This window comes from Spermophilus citellus (assembly GCF_964194105.1).
Source record: "Spermophilus citellus genome assembly, chromosome: 8".
Taxonomy (NCBI): Eukaryota; Metazoa; Chordata; class Mammalia; order Rodentia; family Sciuridae; genus Spermophilus; species Spermophilus citellus.
Genome location: NC_138189.1, coordinates 96,480,177 through 96,497,240, shown reverse-complemented (window position 1 = coordinate 96,497,240; position 17,064 = coordinate 96,480,177). Strand labels below are relative to the sequence as shown.

The window sequence follows — 17,064 nt, the reverse complement described above, 5'->3', positions numbered from 1 at the left end:
TGTTGTTCTTGAGCATGTATTTATTTTTCCAAATCAGGCAAGAATGTCACCCAGTGCATATGAGAATCATGAGCCAGTGCTGATAATTCAAGAATTTGTCCTTTATCTTATTGGATCTTTCTACTGTTCTTCACTGCTAAGAAAAAATGACTAAAGATGTGTGCTGTCATGAACAGCAAAACCAGTAATACTCTATAAATAGTGAAAGAAAAGAGTAGGCATCTTTTTTTTTTTTAATTCTTTTGTTATACCTTGAGTCATCTGTTCTGGTTAGGTCAGTGGCCTTGAATTTACTAGGTATATCTTTTGCTTTCCCTGAAGGTTTTTGATCAGGCCTTGGGGTGAGTATGCATATTTCACTTGAACTTCTCACAAACCTTCAGCCCAATCTAGCTGACTCCAGCTGACTTTAGACTCTGTCTGAAGCACCTTTTTCTTTTTTGCATACAGAGAAATGCTGAACACCTGTGATATTCTTGCACATAAACCTGATGTCTAGGAACCACATCTACTTGCATAACATTATGATTAAGAAGATCCTTGATTTTTAAAAAAAAATCATACAAACTTAGAATTTGGGGAAAATATGCTTGGTATGATTGATAAATCTTGTCATAGCGGCAAGAAATAATACCCTAGCAAATTAGAGAGTTGATGTAGCTTTTGAAGATGACTCCCTTTCAGGAAAATTTTGGATCATTATATTTTAGGCTCTGGGAACAGAATAGTTGAAATAAAGAAAAGTTGATGTGGAAAAGCTGGATAGAAGAGCACAAGGAGAAACATGTGTTTAGGGGCTTTTTAAATGAGAATAAAAATCACAGGAATTCATTTCCTGAAAGACAATCTACACACATGCAGAGAAAAGCAGAGACAGAAGACAGATTAGTGGGTGGTTTGAGGGTTGAATAGATGCATAGAATTTAAGAAGAAAATGTATTTATAAATAGAGAAAGTAATAACATCTTTTAATGTTTTGAACCATTGCATCTTACACTTTTTTGTTTTGGGTACCAGGAATTGAACTCAGTGGCACTTAACCACTGAGCCACATTTCCAGCCTTTTTTGTATTTTATTTAGAGACAGGGTCTCACTGAGTTGATTAGGGCCTCCCTAAGTTGCTGAGTCCGGCTTTGAACTCTCGATCCTCGTGCCTCAGCCTCCAGAGCCACGGGGATTATAGGCATGTGCCACCATGCATGTGGTGTCTAACACTATTTCCAGTCACTAAAGTTGCTCAATGAGTGATACAATTTATGTGGACCTTTCACACACTGGTGAGGTGATTTGTCCACAATCAACACAGCTAGTATGAAACAGAACTGGGATTCAAATTAGATTTATCTGACTCCAAAGCCCTTTTGACTATATTACATATTATAGTTTATTTGTGTTTTATCAAATGTATAATTTTCACTGTTTTTTTTTTTTTGTATTTTGTTAGCTCACTATTTATGTCCAGCCAGAGCAAAAACACACAGCTGAGTATGCTGCAAACATAACTAAAATCATATTTGATTATTTTGAAAACTACTTTGCTATCAATTATTCTCTTCCTAAATTAGGTAAGAATTATTTTTTTTCTATTTTTAATATTGCCTTTGTTTTTACCTGAGTTGATTCATTGCATCTAATTAACTGTCATCCCTAAGTCCTTTTCTTATATGCATACTATATGTGTGTGATATTAACTAGATGATGTTGAGACATCCATTCTGGATTCTTCCAAAAATAATGTGTATACTCTGTTTGGATCTATGTACAGTGTTTATTTACAAATAAAAATGATCAAAAATAAAAGTATGTGCACCGAACTGCAGAGCTTATTAATGATGGAACAGAAACAGCAAACCAGATTAGCTTAAACAACCAGCATGCATCCCAATAGTGTACATGCCTTCCCAACATCTGTGGGCTGGAAAAGAAGAGGGGTAATTGTTGTCGCAAGAGTTCCATGTGCTTCCAATCTTCCCATTGTTGTGCAAGACTAATTCTAGATTCTCCAGCAGTTAAAATGAAATGCTGGTGCTCTTTTCAGAAACATCTCTTTTTTTTTTTTTTCCTGATATGGAGGGAAGCATGTTTTCCTTTTAAAACAAAAGTCAGACTGTAACCAGAATAGTGTGGGTATGACATTTCTATAAACATCAGAAATACCTTATTAATAAACTTGAGTGGTGTTGGCAGAACTTTAAATTTAAGACCCATAGAGTTGCTTGTAGTGATGAAATGAAAGCAGTGAAAGAACAAACCAGCCAACAACTGGCTTCCTTGCTCTTCTGTCTGCCCTTCCTTAATAAATTATCAATGCAAAACAACTCGAATGACAAATTTCCTACATGAGAATAGCTATGACTGGGAGCAAGTTTGTATTTTTTTCCCCCCAGTGGAAACATTTCCCATTTTTTTTTTTATTGCTTAACAGTGATTACAGAAGGAGACAAAAAGAGAAGCAAATTTTCATCCAAATCAGAAAAATAATTAATAAAATATGAAGCACCTGAATTCAAAGGATTCCCCCCCCTCCCCACACACACACCCTTTATCTCACTTGTACTGCCCAGATGTAACCTGGGAAGTGGAACTCTGGTGAATTTCTCTGGCTCTTCTCCTTTCTTCCTCCCTCTCTCTTGCTCCTTCTTTATACTCTTTTATGAACATTTTTAACCCTTTAAGAATTAACTGCATCATAGAAGTAACTTCTACACTCATTACACTCCAAAAGTTTAACGTATTAGTGCTATTTAATTATAATTATAGTGCTATTTAATTATAATTCCAATACTCAACCAGACATGATATTACCAAAAAAATTTATTCAGTGATAACATGCAAATTACACTTCACAATATTTTGAAAAATATCAGCACTTGGTGGAGATACTGCTCCATCCTTTCAGGGATATTCTTATGACAAAACAATAAAACCTAAAAAGTAAACTACTACTATAACTTGACCTCCACTTAAGATATATCCCTTTTTGAAAAGCTTTATGCTTTAGAAATCTTTATTTTAACCAGAAATAAAGGGCTTTTCTTTGTCTTGTTTGTTTTTCAGGATTTTTTTATTGGTGCATCATAATCATACATAACAGTGAGATTCGTCGTCATATCTGCACCTGTATACAATATAACAAGAAAGGGCTTTTCTTACATATTAGATGAAAACTTCAGTTTATTTCCACTTTTGTCCCTCATTTAAATTCTATGTAATGAAAAAATTACATGCTGATTATGGTTCATTGACCAGGGAATCTGTATTTTCCACTAATCAACTGAGCATTTTCTATGTGGGGGTTTAGCTGCTCAAGGCTTCCTCCTTTTGCCAGGTATTAGGTCTACTATCAGCCTCAGCAAACATAAAGAATAGGAACTCCTCACAAAATCCCACACTTTAGACCTGGAAGAGAAGGAAGAGAGAATATAACCAATTCCATGATTCTCCAACTTATTTAATACACCTAAGTAGATAGTAAGCTATTAGATTGGTGGAGAATCAGGTGGACCTCAAACTGTATAGAATTAAAGGGGAAAGGAAGTTTCGTCTTCTCTATTATTCTTTATTCTTGGTTAGAGATTTATTTCTGTGTCCTTAGCCACTCTTTATTTCTCAGTCCTGATTTGAAAACTCTCTATTCTCTTTCTCTTCACAGCTTATCTTCAAAACAGATACTTTTCATAAAATAAGTGAAAATCATGGAGGGGGGAGAAACCTAATATAAAGAAAGTACATATAGAGAGTAACAAAAGACATAAAATTATAAAGCCTTGAAAAAAGAAGGCATGAGTATTCTTCTTTTTAGGAAAAAAAAAAAAAGATGCATTGCTATCTTAGAGCCAAAAGGAAAAACTCCCTGGAAGTTTTAAGACCAAAATGTTTGAATAAACCATTACTGTTTCTCACTCTAAGAAATTATTTTTAGATTTTTACAAAACATTCATCCAAAGAACTGAATTTGGTAAGAAATGCTATGAACAAATGGAAAGAATGCATTTCTCACTGGAGTCTTTCTTTTTCCATAGATAAAATCGCTATTCCAGACTTTGGCACTGGTGCCATGGAGAACTGGGGACTTGTCACTTACAGAGAAACAAACCTGCTTTATGACCCTCAGGAATCAGCCTCATCCAACCAACAGAGGGTGGCCACTGTGATTTCCCACGAACTTGTGCATCAGGTGTGCATGGGATATTGGCATCAAGTCAACTTTCTTTTTTTTTTTTTTTCCCGGTTACTAGGGATTGAACTCAGGGGCACTCAACCACTGAGCCACATTCCCAGCCCAGCCCTGTTTTGTATTTTATTTAGAGACAGGGTCTTACTGAGTTGCTTAGCGCCTCGCCATTGCTGAGGCTGGCTTTGAACCCACAATCCTCCTGTCTCAGCTTCCCAAGCCGTTGGGATTATAGGCATGCGCCACTGCACGTGGCTCAACTTGCTTTTGAAACAGACTTAAAACCATAGGAATAATTCAAATTATCTATGACTTAGCAAATAAAAAATAGCTGATTCAGAACATCCTGCATGGAGACCATTCTTAGTGCTAATACGTATTTAACCATAAAGAAATTTAAAAAAAAATATTTTGCCATTGGTAAATACACAGGCCTTCCTATAACTTTTTAGATTCTCAGTAATATCTAAATAAAGGTAATAAGGCAAGGAAGAATTTAATATCATTTAAAGATCAGCATAAGTAAAGCAGGAAATAAATACAGTGCTTGCCACTTCTCTGTCACAGTGTCGAAATTTAGATGGATAAATAACTTTTTTGAAATTTTCTAGTCTCTTCTACCATAAGAAGAATTGAACTCTATGTTTATTGCTTATCATTTCAGTGGTTTGGAAATATTGTAACCATGGACTGGTGGGAAGACTTGTGGCTGAATGAAGGATTTGCTTCTTTCTTTGAATTCCTGGGAGTAGACTATGCAGAAAAAGAGTGGCAAATGGTGAGCCCAGAGCACATGCATTCCAGATCTCTTCTTTTCATTATACAAAGCACAATAACGGGCCAGTGTCAGGATCCAAGGGTAATGTGCTTTGGGAAGTTCATTGTGAGAATAGGGTGGAGCCATCTGGCTTCCAGAGAACTATGCTTAAAGCCAATGCCTGGTCCCTACAAGGCAACTGACCACCACATCAGATATCCCTGAGAGATGTCCTTGGGGATATCTTTGGAGAATCACTTAAAAATACATGTTGAGGCAGGAAAAAAAAAATAAAAAGACAGCCAGCATAGAAAATGCCAACCCAATGTTCAAGAAATATCTACGTGCTAACCCTTTGAAAAATGTCTGTCTTATTTTGTAAACTATTTACCTTAGACAGGGTGCTCTAATAGTGTGGTGAAGAGATAAAAGAATAAACTTAGTAGTTAGCTACAAGTTCAAATCTCAGACACATCATTTCTTAGATTCATGACAGAAATGTGACCTTGAGCAAGTTACATAAGCTCTCCTTAGTTCTCTCTTCAGTGTTCAATAAGGACATTGTTCTCTATCTTAGAAGCTTAAAAGCTTCCAAAATATACATATATTGACTATTAGCATAAAGTGTACCCCTGAGGGACCTGGAAAAAAAAAATACCCATGTAAACTCTATAGATTTTTTGTTTGTTTGTTTTAGAAAACTTAGCTGTACTTTGTATTTATATTTAGATGGTCTTAGTATTCTTATTCTGATTGTACCTATGAATGTGTGTCCACAGAGATATAAATGTGGGAGTAGAGAATTAGGAGATTGTGTTCGATGTAGAACACTGCCCTCTACTGGGAAGAACTATAAATATAAATGCCTGAAACCCTTGCCATTTCCCTAACCTGCTTTAAAAAAGTAAAAAATCTAATTTGCAATTATTGCTTCTTTAAAATTTTAATCTATATCATGATTTTTTATCCATGGAACTGTTGACATCAGGGACAAGATAATTCTTGAACCCATCTTGCCCCAGTTGTGACAACCAAAAATGTCCTCATATACTTTCAAATGGCACCTGAGGACAAAAAATTTCCTGGAGTAGATAAGAACCACTCATCTACACTGAAAATGTATGATTTTATAACTTATTGAAAATAAACTACATAAATAAGAAAATCATTTCAGCCTTCTTTCAAAGGAATCCGATACCCTTCTTATATCAAACTGTTATAAGAAATTATGTTTTAATAGTGTCTGATACTTTAGTTTCAGTGTTTCAAGAACATTGATAAAATTCCAGAAAGATTTGGTATGCAGTTCTTGAAATTGCAAAAAAAAAATTAATCATACTGTATAATATATTCACAGTTTATCTGTTCCTTCATCCATTCATTCATTCTTCATTTAGGAAAACTAGAGAGGACCCCAAAATAAATAAAATGTATTCTAAGCCCTTAATGAGTTCCTAATTCAAAGTCTTGTTGGTGAAGGGGTCAGATAAAGAGAAATGTTTTGTGAGAGAACTTTATGGTATCACAATAGTGAAGCCTTATTTCTTTGTTTTTTTTTTTAATCAAAGCTTTCTTTTTCTTGTTTTCCATATTTTTATTGGTGCATTATAGTTGTACGTGATTGTGGGATTCATTGTTACATATCTGTACATGTACACAATGTAACAGTGTAATTTGGCCAATATTGTTCCCCAGCATTTCCACTTTCCCTCCCTCCCTCCTCCACCAATCCCTTTCCTCTACTCTACTGATTTCCCTTCAAATTTCTTGAACCACAACCCTTCCACATTTCCTTTCCCTTTTCCCCTCTAATTTACACATATGAGAGAAGACATGTGACCCTTGACCTTCTGAATTTGGCTTTTTTCATTTAACATAATGTTCTCAGGTTTCCTTCATATTTATGTAGATGACATACTTTCATTCTGTATAGCTGAATAAACTTCCTTGTGTATATATACCACATTTTCTTTAACCAGTCATCTGTTGATAGATACTTAGGCTGATTTCATGATACTTGGCTATTGTAAATTGTGCTGCTATAAACATGAGTATGCATGTATCACTATAGTATGATGACTTCAATTCTTTGGAATGAATACTGTGGAGTGCTGTATCTGAGTCTATGGTGGTTCCATGCCTAGTCTTTTGAGAAACCTCCATACTGATTTCCATAGTGGTTATACTTATTTACAATCCCACCAACAGCATAAAAGTGTTCTGTTTTCTCCATATCCTCTCCAGAATTTACTGTTGTTTGTATTTTTGTTTTTGTTTGTATTCTTGACTGCCATTCTGACTGGAGTGAGATGAAAGCTCAGTGTAGTCTTGAGTTGCATTGTAGAACCTTCTTTCATCAGTGAAAACTCTGAGGGCCAGGAAGTTCACTTGAGCTTTCACATAGACAATAGATATTGAAGCTAAGACTGCAGTCCAATTTCCAGATACTGAGAATAGGATTCTCTCTATGCAGACTGCCTATATGTACAAAAATCAAAATCCAAGTCAAAATTATCTTGACTAGCAGTCATCATTTGACAGCAGTACCTTGCCTATTGTAAATAGACACCATAAAGTTGGAAAATGTCAACAAATATGCCATGCTTCCCTTTGGGAAATATTTTAAATTAAGTAGGCTCAATAAAGTTTCTGATTTTTAAATTACTAATGACTTAACAAAGTTAAATTTCAGATTCTTATTCTTTAAGAAATAAAATCATAATAGCAGCTAAGGTGTTAGGTTTTCCTTTCATGCCAGGATCTATATCAAGTGCTTACCATGAATTATATCTTCAATCCTGTGCACAAGTCCACAAAGGAGATGCCATTATTACCCCTGTCTAGTGAGGGAGGGAACTTTCTTAAAGACAGCTTAGAACCAATGAAGTTGGGCTATATTCTTAGGCCTCTCGACCACTCTGTTTTGCTGAGAAACACGAAATGAGAAGTGATCATAAGAACTGAAGAATAAGCTAGTTCTTTTTTATTAATTATGAGTCATCCAAATTCCAAGGACAAATTCACAGGAAATAAAAACTGAACCTCAGCTTCAGTAGATTGACATGCTACTTAATTCTCAGAACAAACTCATGAAATAATGTCACTGCTCCCATTGCACAGATGTGGCTATGGGGCTTAAAAAGTTTGGAATAGTCCAAAAGTCACATAGAAGTGGCAGAACAGAATTCATACCCATTTTTGTCTTTTTGGCCTGTTTATAGGAGAATGAAGTCAAAGCAGTTATAAATTGAAGAAGGGAATGAAATCAGTACAGATCAATCAGTGCAAAATATGACTGATTTGAAGGCCTACTGTTTGTTTCAAATAATTTGAGTCATTTATATTAATTTTCTCTCAGCTTTTATTATATATGGTATTACAAAATGTGCACCAGTCTAAAGGAAGTGCTCTATTTCTTTGGCTCGCTCTGTCATTTCAGCGTGACCAGATATTACTTGAAGATGTATTACCTGTACAAGAGGAAGATTCTTTAATGTCTTCACACCCAATAGTCGTAACCGTGACAACCCCTGATGAAATAACATCTGTTTTTGATGGAATATCCTATAGCAAGGTGGGGAACTGTGGCATTGCTTTGAAATCTTCCTGTTTACTGACTTTTCTTTCAAGTAGAGGCTAAAAATGGTAAGAATGGTATTAAACCAAGTGGGCTCTAATTCTTATAATTAGTAGTAGTTTAACAGTTACATTTTATAATCTGGTTGCCTAAGGATCAAGATAATGATAACTGGGCATTGCCACAGGATTTTTTAATTCAGTGTTTGAATTTTTCTCTTTTCATTTGTGCTTGTACCTGCTTCCTGCTTTCATTCTGATAATTGAACATTTAGTCTTTTTTTTTTTTTTTTTTTAATCAGGAATTGAATCCAGGGGCACTTAACCACTGAGAGACATTCTCAGCCTTTAAAAAAATATATATTTATTTTTTAGTAATAGGTGAACACAATGTCTATTTTACCTTATGTGGTGCAGAGGATCAAACCCAGTGCCTCACATATACTAGGCGAGCTCTCTACCTCTGAGCCACAACCCCAGCCCACCTCAGCCCTTTTTTATATTTGATTTTGAGATACGGTTTTGCTAAGTTGCTGAGGCTGGCTTTGAACTCACGATTCTTCTGCCTCAGCCTCCTGAGCCTCTGGGATTACAGGCATGTGCCACCATGCCCAGCAAACATTTAGTCTTTTTTTTTTTAATATTTATTTTTAGTTTTAGGTGGACACAATATCTCTGTTTTACATTTATGTGGTGCTGAGGATCAAACCCAGTGCCCCATGCATCGTAGGGGAGTGCTCTAGCACTGAGCCACAATCCCAGCCCCAAATATTTAGTCTTTAAACATCAAATTTAAAATTGTTTTAAAGACAGTATATCTTACTTTTCTGCTATGTGGTCTGTCAGTGAGGAATCCCATATATGTGGGCACTTTTTCTAGTAGAATCCTTTAATGCTCCCAGTAAACTTAAATCTAAATCAGTTAGAAGGAAATATTCTTATCCATTTTTAGATAAAATTTAAAGATGACTTATTAGCATTTTATAAATGAGGAATTCTTATCCAATAAAACTTTTATGAAACACTGCTGAAAATCTATAAGCCAAAGTTTTGTGCCACCTGTTCTCTCCCACAACAGCTCCTGCAGTTTCTCCTTCAGACATATCCCATTCCTATATGTCACATCATTTAAAACTTTATTTTTGTAATTTTCCACTCTGGTTTCTTGTAGTTTACCCACTACATTAAGTTACTCAAAAATTACTGCAAAGTAATACAGTTTGGTTTGGGTATTTTGGGGGGAGGCATTGGTTTTTTGTACCAAGGATTGAACCCAGGGGTGCTGAACCACTGAGTCACATCCAAGACCTTATAAAAAATACATATATATGTATTTTTAGTTGTAGTTGGGCACAATACCTTTATTTTATTTATTTTTATGTGGTGCTAAGGATCAAACCCAGTGCCTTGCTCATGCTAGGTGAGAGCTCTACCACTGAGCCAAAACCCCAGCCCCCCCCCCCAAGACCTTTTTATGTTTTATTTTGAGATTGGATCTCACTAAGTTGCTTAGGACCTTGATAAATTGCTGAGTCTGGCTTTGAACTCATGATCCTCCTGCCTCAGCCTCCTGAGCCACTGGGATTATAAGCATGCATCATCATGACCAGCATTTGTTATTTTAAGTGATGCCTAAAATATAGTTTTATTTATTTATATCATAATTATTGAAATAAATACTTATTAAACTTGACTTAAGTGAAAAAAAACTATGTTTTAGTATTTGAAATTTATAGCATCATATGTTTTGGCTTTCCTTCTCATATTATTCCCATGGTGTCTTTTTTAGTCTTCTTTAATTCTTTTTCCTTCATATTATCAATGATTCTTTTTATCTTTCTGTTCAAATGAAAATTTCTTATTTACTTAACAGTCTATTTCATTAACTCCCATGGGAGAAGTTAGAACAAGTTTCAAACACCCAGAGTCCTAAGTATACCCAGGACTTACGATATTAGGTCAGAAATAAATATGTTTCTATGACATATAATAGCTTTCTTACTATGTCTGAAAACAATTTAAAATGCTTGCTAAATTATGGTAAAAATTACTAAGTAGGGGAGGCAATGTTTTTCTGGTCAGTTACTCAAAAGTTTATTTAAAAATCTTATAAATAGTGCATCTTAATATAAATCTTATAACATATGAAAGGAAAGTAGAAAACAGGTATTCATCAGATTGTTCAGAAAAAAGAAAAAACCACATAGACAAACTACTTTTACAGAGGAAGTTTTTTAAAATCTAAATTATATACTATTCATATTAAATTGATCAGATAAATCTTCAACTCTCTATGTCCCTCTGATAAGTACAATATTTTTTTCCTGCATGGAGATACATTTTATAATTTGTGAGAATATTACACTGAACTCTTTCTTCATTCATCAAAGCCCCTGATCTTTTGACAGTTTCTTTCATTTACAAAGCTCCATCTGCTGGTTCATTTGGAGAAGTGCAATAATCATTGGAACGGTAAGTCACCGAAGTGATGGCCATTTCATTTAGCAATTACTTTACCTTTTGGTTATTTTAGAAACATAGATAATAGGGTGTACTAAATGGAATTTTTATCCTAAAATCTATAACCATATAATTTAATAGAACAATCTTCAAGAAATAATCTCACAAATATAATATTGAAATATCAGCCACAGTAGTGATAACTGATATTTCTCTATATAATATTTATTAGTTTTATTTGTCACTTCTTTTCCCATCATAGGGAGCTTCTATTCTTAGAATGCTTGAAGACTGGATAACACCAGATAAATTTCGAAGAGGATGTCAGGTATGATTTATTACTTTAAGTGGTATCGAAAGTAAGCTACACTGACCTGTGACTGATGAATGTTAAGAAATGTTGCTCATTAAGGATAATTCCTTTTTCATTTTCCTTACTCAGGGATAGACAGTACAGCAAAAGATAAAAGGTTATTTTACATCCAGTTAAATGCCTATATTGTATCTAAATTATCAAGTTCCAGCAGTTTCATGGAGGAGTTTAAACAGCTTAGTTATCTTTGATACACTTTATATGTGTTCTAGCCAGCTCTGGCTTCCATAGCAAATTAGTCTTGATGGCTCAAACAACAGAAATTTATTTTCTCTCAGTTTTGGAGGATGAAAGTCCAAGAATCAAGATTCTGGCCAATTCAATTCTGGTGAGGGTCCTCTTCCTGTCTTGCAGATGGCCACCTTCTTGCAGTGGCTTTACATGACAAAGAAGAAGCACTGTGGTGTCTTTTGTAAGAACACTAATATCATCAATAGGGTCTCACCCTCAGTACCTCATCTAACTATGAATACCTTACAAAGGCCCCGTTTCTAAATACCATCACATTGAGAATTGGGTTCAGCATACGAATTTCAGGGGAACACAATCATTCAATGGTAATATGATATGAAAATTTAAATCTATCTGTAAGGGTCTTCCCTTTACAGTGAGAATAAGACTTTTTCTTTATGACTGGATTGGAAAGTAATTAATTTAAATATCATTTTTATGATGGAATCAATAAATAAAGAAGACCAGCTTCCTTTCAAAAAGAGAAAATTTAAAAATTTTTCTAAATTTAAATTTTTCACACATCCCACTTAAGCATATTTTCCAGTGGATGATCTGGTTTCAGTTTTGTTTTTCTTGCAGACCTTTATCCAAATGTCTCAGGGTTGGTGTTTTATAATATGTATTATTAAAGCCATTATAATGTGTCCCCATAACTGCCCTATCTGCAGATTGGTCCCCTCCCAGCCTAGAAAAGGAAACCTGTTTCTACCTCTTCCTTCTCCAAACTCCTTACTATGATAACCCAGGTAATTAGAGGGATCAGTGTGGACATCCAACCCATAAAGCAGAAGCAGAAGACAGGTTGGTGCAGAGCCCCCAGTAACTCGCACATGGAGGACCAGTTCCTTTTGGGGATGTGATTCCCCAGGACAATGGCTCCATTCCTAAAGCTCTCACTATGGCCTTCTCTTTTCACAAGGCACTTAATCCTATGATGCTCAAAAGGAAGCAGGCCCCTCCAGACCAATATTAAGATTCCCAAGTGACTATTAAAGTAACAAATAAAACTAAGATTTAGGAAATATTTAGGGAGTGCACTACTATATTTTACTCCTTTGTTCATTAATAAAATATTCTGTGTGGACGTGAGATGCAAAGGGAGAAGCTGTACGTGTGAGCTTATATGCACATGATAACATCTTGTAACTTTTCCATCAAACTCAAATTTTTTTTTTTTAACCTGGGGGTGGGGGGCATTTAATCACTGAGCCACATCCCTGGGCCTTTTTATTTTTTAATTATGTGACAGGGTCTTGCTAAGTTGCTTAGGGCCTCACTAAATTGCTGAGGCTGGCTTTGAACTTGCGATTCTCCTGCCTTGGCCTCCTGAACTGCTGGGATTACAGGCCTGCACCACCATGCCTGGCTCAGACTCAAATTTTATCTCATCTTCCCTCATTGTGAGCACCCTATGGAGGAACTTTCTCTTCTACATCTTTACATATACTCCAATGCCTAGTAGAAAATGTTACACATACTAGGTGATCCAGAAGGTGTTTGTTGAATGAATGAATGAATAGTGTATAATAAATAACATTGTGGAACACAGAAATAAAAAAGAAATTTCATTTTCGAAAATTGAGTTAAAATTGCATTTGAATTAGTTTTCATTCTAAATCAAATTTTCACTAATAAGTCACACATCCTTGGTATCTTCAGAGCTGAATTCAAAGACTGACTTTAGAGCTGATCTTTTTTATTCACTTATTTAGAGAAGGGCCAAAAAAAGTCCTTAAAAACAAATTTAGCTGAACTAATAATTCAATAATACACATTTCCTTTAACCTAAAGTTGCCCCAAACTAATATTTCTCAACTTAAAATCTTCCTTTACCCTAACTATGATCACATGTAGTTCTAAAACCTAACTGGCATGAATAGATATTAATTTTTCATACCATTATAGTGCTATGAAATGAATTTATAAAAAGAACCACTAAAATATTTATCTTTTTCTCTCAAATAAAAGCTAATATCTAAAAATAGCATATGATCAATATGTTCCACATTCAGTAAGCTCTCAGACCAGCTGGGACATTCTTTCACATAGTTCGGGCACCTGAAAAATAGACTCCTTGAATTGCAGTCACCACACTATGATTGTTGCCCAGAAGTCCCACAGTCTGTCAGACTGGAGTTACTGCTCTTTTCCTTACAGATACTGATTCTCTGTCAGAAGTGGCTGCATTAGTTAACCTGGTGGTGATGAATCTGTTAATGGCAGATATCTGTTCTCTTTCATGCTTATCACGCCCCCCCAAATCCAACCTCAGGCAACAAAATATTTAGATGGTGTGGGGAATAAAAGCAAAGTCATTCATTATTTTTGATAGATAAATCATTAAAATTTGTCTATTAAAAATAATAGACCATGGGTCATTAGTAACATTATGTGGTTATGGAAAAGAAATGAGAGATACTTTGTCCTTTATTTTTCTTGAAGTATTAATAGTATCCCTGGTAAGACAGGAATGCTGAGCTGGAAAATGTGCTCATGTGTTTTTCCTTTTGGGAATACTAGCAATAGAAACACCGTTCCTTTCCTTCTGTGCTCACGAATGTCATCTTATGAGGAACTGTGACCTAGGTTGTTGCATAACTTTAGCTGGAATGACTACATGGTGATTATTTGTGGTGAAGAAGGAAAGTTCTTCAAACAGAATATTCAAAAGCAGTCATCTAAGCAAAATAAAAATTAACACCTTTTCATATAGTGTTATATAAATTTCCATTCAGCCTCTAGTTCCAGAGAAGCAATGAATTGCAATTATAAAAATAACCACCACCATGATGAAATCCACACATGCTGATCCATGATTCAGAATTCTCTTCATAGTAATCTTAGGCAAATCTCTTCACCTTTGTAGGCACTCAGGTAGTTAAACAGAGTGGTTTTCTTCATCTAAAAAATGTGGGCAATGTACTAAGTAATTTTAAAGTCCCTTCTAGATCCAAGATTGCCTGTTTCTAAGCTCAAGACCTTGTGAGTATACAAATAAAACCTAAATTAATTTTAAGAAGATACTCGTCAATATAAATTGTCATTAACACATTGACATACCAAGTAGTATCATACCAAGTATTCCACTTTTTTTTAAAGATATAATGAATGATTAGTGCAATACTCTGGAATCAATACCTAAAAATGATAGTTTCTTCTCTCTTCCTTTGCCTGCCCTCTGGTGGTAGTGCTGAGAAGTGAATTAATCAAAAGAATTTAAAGAAGTCAGTGTTCCAAATGGGCCTCAGTGCTCCCCCAGGCTTCCTGGGGTCCCACAGATCTTATTTAATCTCTCTGTGCTTGGATTGGAGAGGAGTTTAGAAGATAATGTGACTTAGGTACAGCACCTACTGAAAATTTACAGCAACTTAAGAGGGAAAATGATATGCGCTAAGTTAACTATGAAGAATGCCTAAGGAGTCAGAGATTCTGTGGCACCCACCTGTAATCCCAGAGACTCAGGAAGTGGAGGCAGGAGGATCCTGAATTTGAGGCCATTCTAGGCAACTTAGAGAGATCCTGTTTCAAAATAAAAAATAAAAAGTACTGAGGATGTGGTTCAGTGGTAGAACAGGGTACCCTGGGTTCAATCCCAGCTCTGGAAAAAAAAAAAAATTTTTTTAAAAAGAAGTTTCTATTTATATCTAAGATTTCTTCATTTTAAGGGTTTTTTTTTTGGGGGGGGAGTGGTATTGGGAATTAAACCCAGTGTGCTTAACCACTGAGTCATATTCCCAACCCTTCCTTTCTTCCTTTCTTTCTTTTTCTTTATTTGAAAAAGGGTCTCACTAAGTTGCTCAGGACTTTGCTAAATTGTAAGGCTGGCCTCAAACTTGCAATCCTCCTGTCTCAGCCTCCCAAGTCTCTGGGAGTAGAAGCATGCAACTACCATGTCAGGCTTAGACGTCTGCATTTTAAATGGGAAATAATTCTAGAAAGTAACAGGAGTGATGCAGCAGGACAGAAGAAACTTCAGAAAGTTTCCTGCAGAACCTGAAGCAGTGTCCAGATATGGGATGAGAAGACTGGGAATTTTCTTTGGGGCTCTATCACATTAGATCTGAAAATTCATATACAGAAAAAGGTTTTGGGAACAGAACAGCCCAGAGAGGGAGCCTTGTATTTAAAGATTCATATTTTGTTAATATTTGAAGAATAAAGATTTATTCTTTAAATTTAATAATTTCCTCACTCCATCCATCATCATTATTATTGTGATTGTTAAAAAGACTATACATTTATTTCCTTAGAGCAGAGGTCAGCAAACTACTGTTCAAATCCAGCCTACCACCCAACTTTGTAAGTTTTGTGAAGTGAAAAGGCTTTCTACATTTGAGAATGGTTAAAAAAATCAAAATAGAATATTTCATAACATGAAAATTACATAGAATTCAAATATGAGTGTGCATATATATGTGGTTTTTTTTGAAAAAAGCTATGCTCATTCATTTATACATGGCCTATGGTTGCTTTTGTGTTATAGAGGCAGAATTGAGCAGTTGTGAGTAGGGCTTCAAATCATGTTACAGAACTTTGAAAAGGCAGCACTGACTTCCAAAGTACTTGTCATCTTTCCCATACAGATTTACTTGGAGAAATTCCAATTCAGGAATGCAAAGACTTCAGATTTTTGGGAAGCACTGGAAGAGGTAAGGAGGGGTACACCCCTAAGTATTCCTTGTTCTGACTTACAGAAGACTTACTAATCACTTCTTTACCTGACTGTTCTATTCTTTATCTTCCCTTGTTTGTAAATTAATTAATCTATCTCTATTTTTTTTTTTTAATCTTAGGCAAGTGAGAAGCCGGTGAGAGAAGTAATGGACACCTGGACTAGACAGATGGGTTACCCTGTGCTACATGTGAATAAAACCAGCGTCACACAGAAGCGTTTTCTGCTGGACTCAAGAGCTGATCCTTCCCAGCCACCTTCAGATTTTGGGTAATTCATTTCAGAAAAAAAAGTAGAAATTTGGCAGAAATACCCGTCATTTGCTTAGATACTGCTCTCCACTACATGATCAATGTGTTCAAATAGCCAGGTAATCTCCAGGTTCAAAATGGTGGACTGAGCACACACTGCTCTTCCCAAGGTATGAGTGAGTGGAGAAATGAATGTACTAAAATCAATAAACCCTTAAGAGTAAGGAAAATAAATGGGTGGGACTACATTCATCATAGAATTTTGTGAAATAAAAACAGAAGGAGAAATACTGACAGAAAACCAACTGAGGAAAATGCAGCTAGATGATAGTAAAGGGACCTCCCTGTCCCTAGACAGGGTCAGGGCTCAATGTCAGGATGAAGAATGCACAGCAGGAGTGAGAAGCCAAGCTGAAAGTAGGACAATTTTTATGACGTCTAGAAGTAGGACTTGTGCTCTTCCACTTTCTCTATCCACTACCAGTCCTTTCTCTACACAGAACTCTAAGAAATCTGGTTGTGACCCTGGGGCAAGAGTACAGAGGGCTGTTTACTAAAGAAGTAAA

At 35.5% G+C, this 17,064-nt stretch overlaps 1 protein-coding gene and 1 long non-coding RNA gene across 6 annotated transcripts in view; one reads left to right on the top strand and one right to left on the bottom strand.

Moving 5' to 3' along the window:
* Positions 1-17,064, top strand: part of ENPEP (glutamyl aminopeptidase) — an 88,946-nt gene that overhangs the window by 32,874 nt on the left and 39,008 nt on the right. The window contains exons 4-10 of the mRNA XM_081303182.1: positions 1,446-1,566; positions 4,024-4,178; positions 4,840-4,953; positions 8,372-8,506; positions 11,231-11,296; positions 16,159-16,224; positions 16,369-16,517. Of these exons, the coding sequence (XP_081159308.1) occupies positions 1,446-1,566; positions 4,024-4,178; positions 4,840-4,953; positions 8,372-8,506; positions 11,231-11,296; positions 16,159-16,224; positions 16,369-16,517 (806 nt within the window). The remainder of the gene's footprint in view (positions 1-1,445; positions 1,567-4,023; positions 4,179-4,839; positions 4,954-8,371; positions 8,507-11,230; positions 11,297-16,158; positions 16,225-16,368; positions 16,518-17,064) is intronic.
* The window catches only part of LOC308654153, a 78,894-nt gene continuing 64,712 nt past the window's right edge, over positions 2,883-17,064 (bottom strand). For all 5 annotated transcript variants that reach the window (XR_014023185.1, XR_014023186.1, XR_014023187.1 and 2 more), the window contains 2 exons: positions 15,018-15,094; positions 2,883-3,400 (listed from right to left, as the gene is read on the bottom strand). This is a non-coding gene — a long non-coding RNA (uncharacterized lncRNA). The remainder of the gene's footprint in view (positions 3,401-15,017; positions 15,095-17,064) is intronic.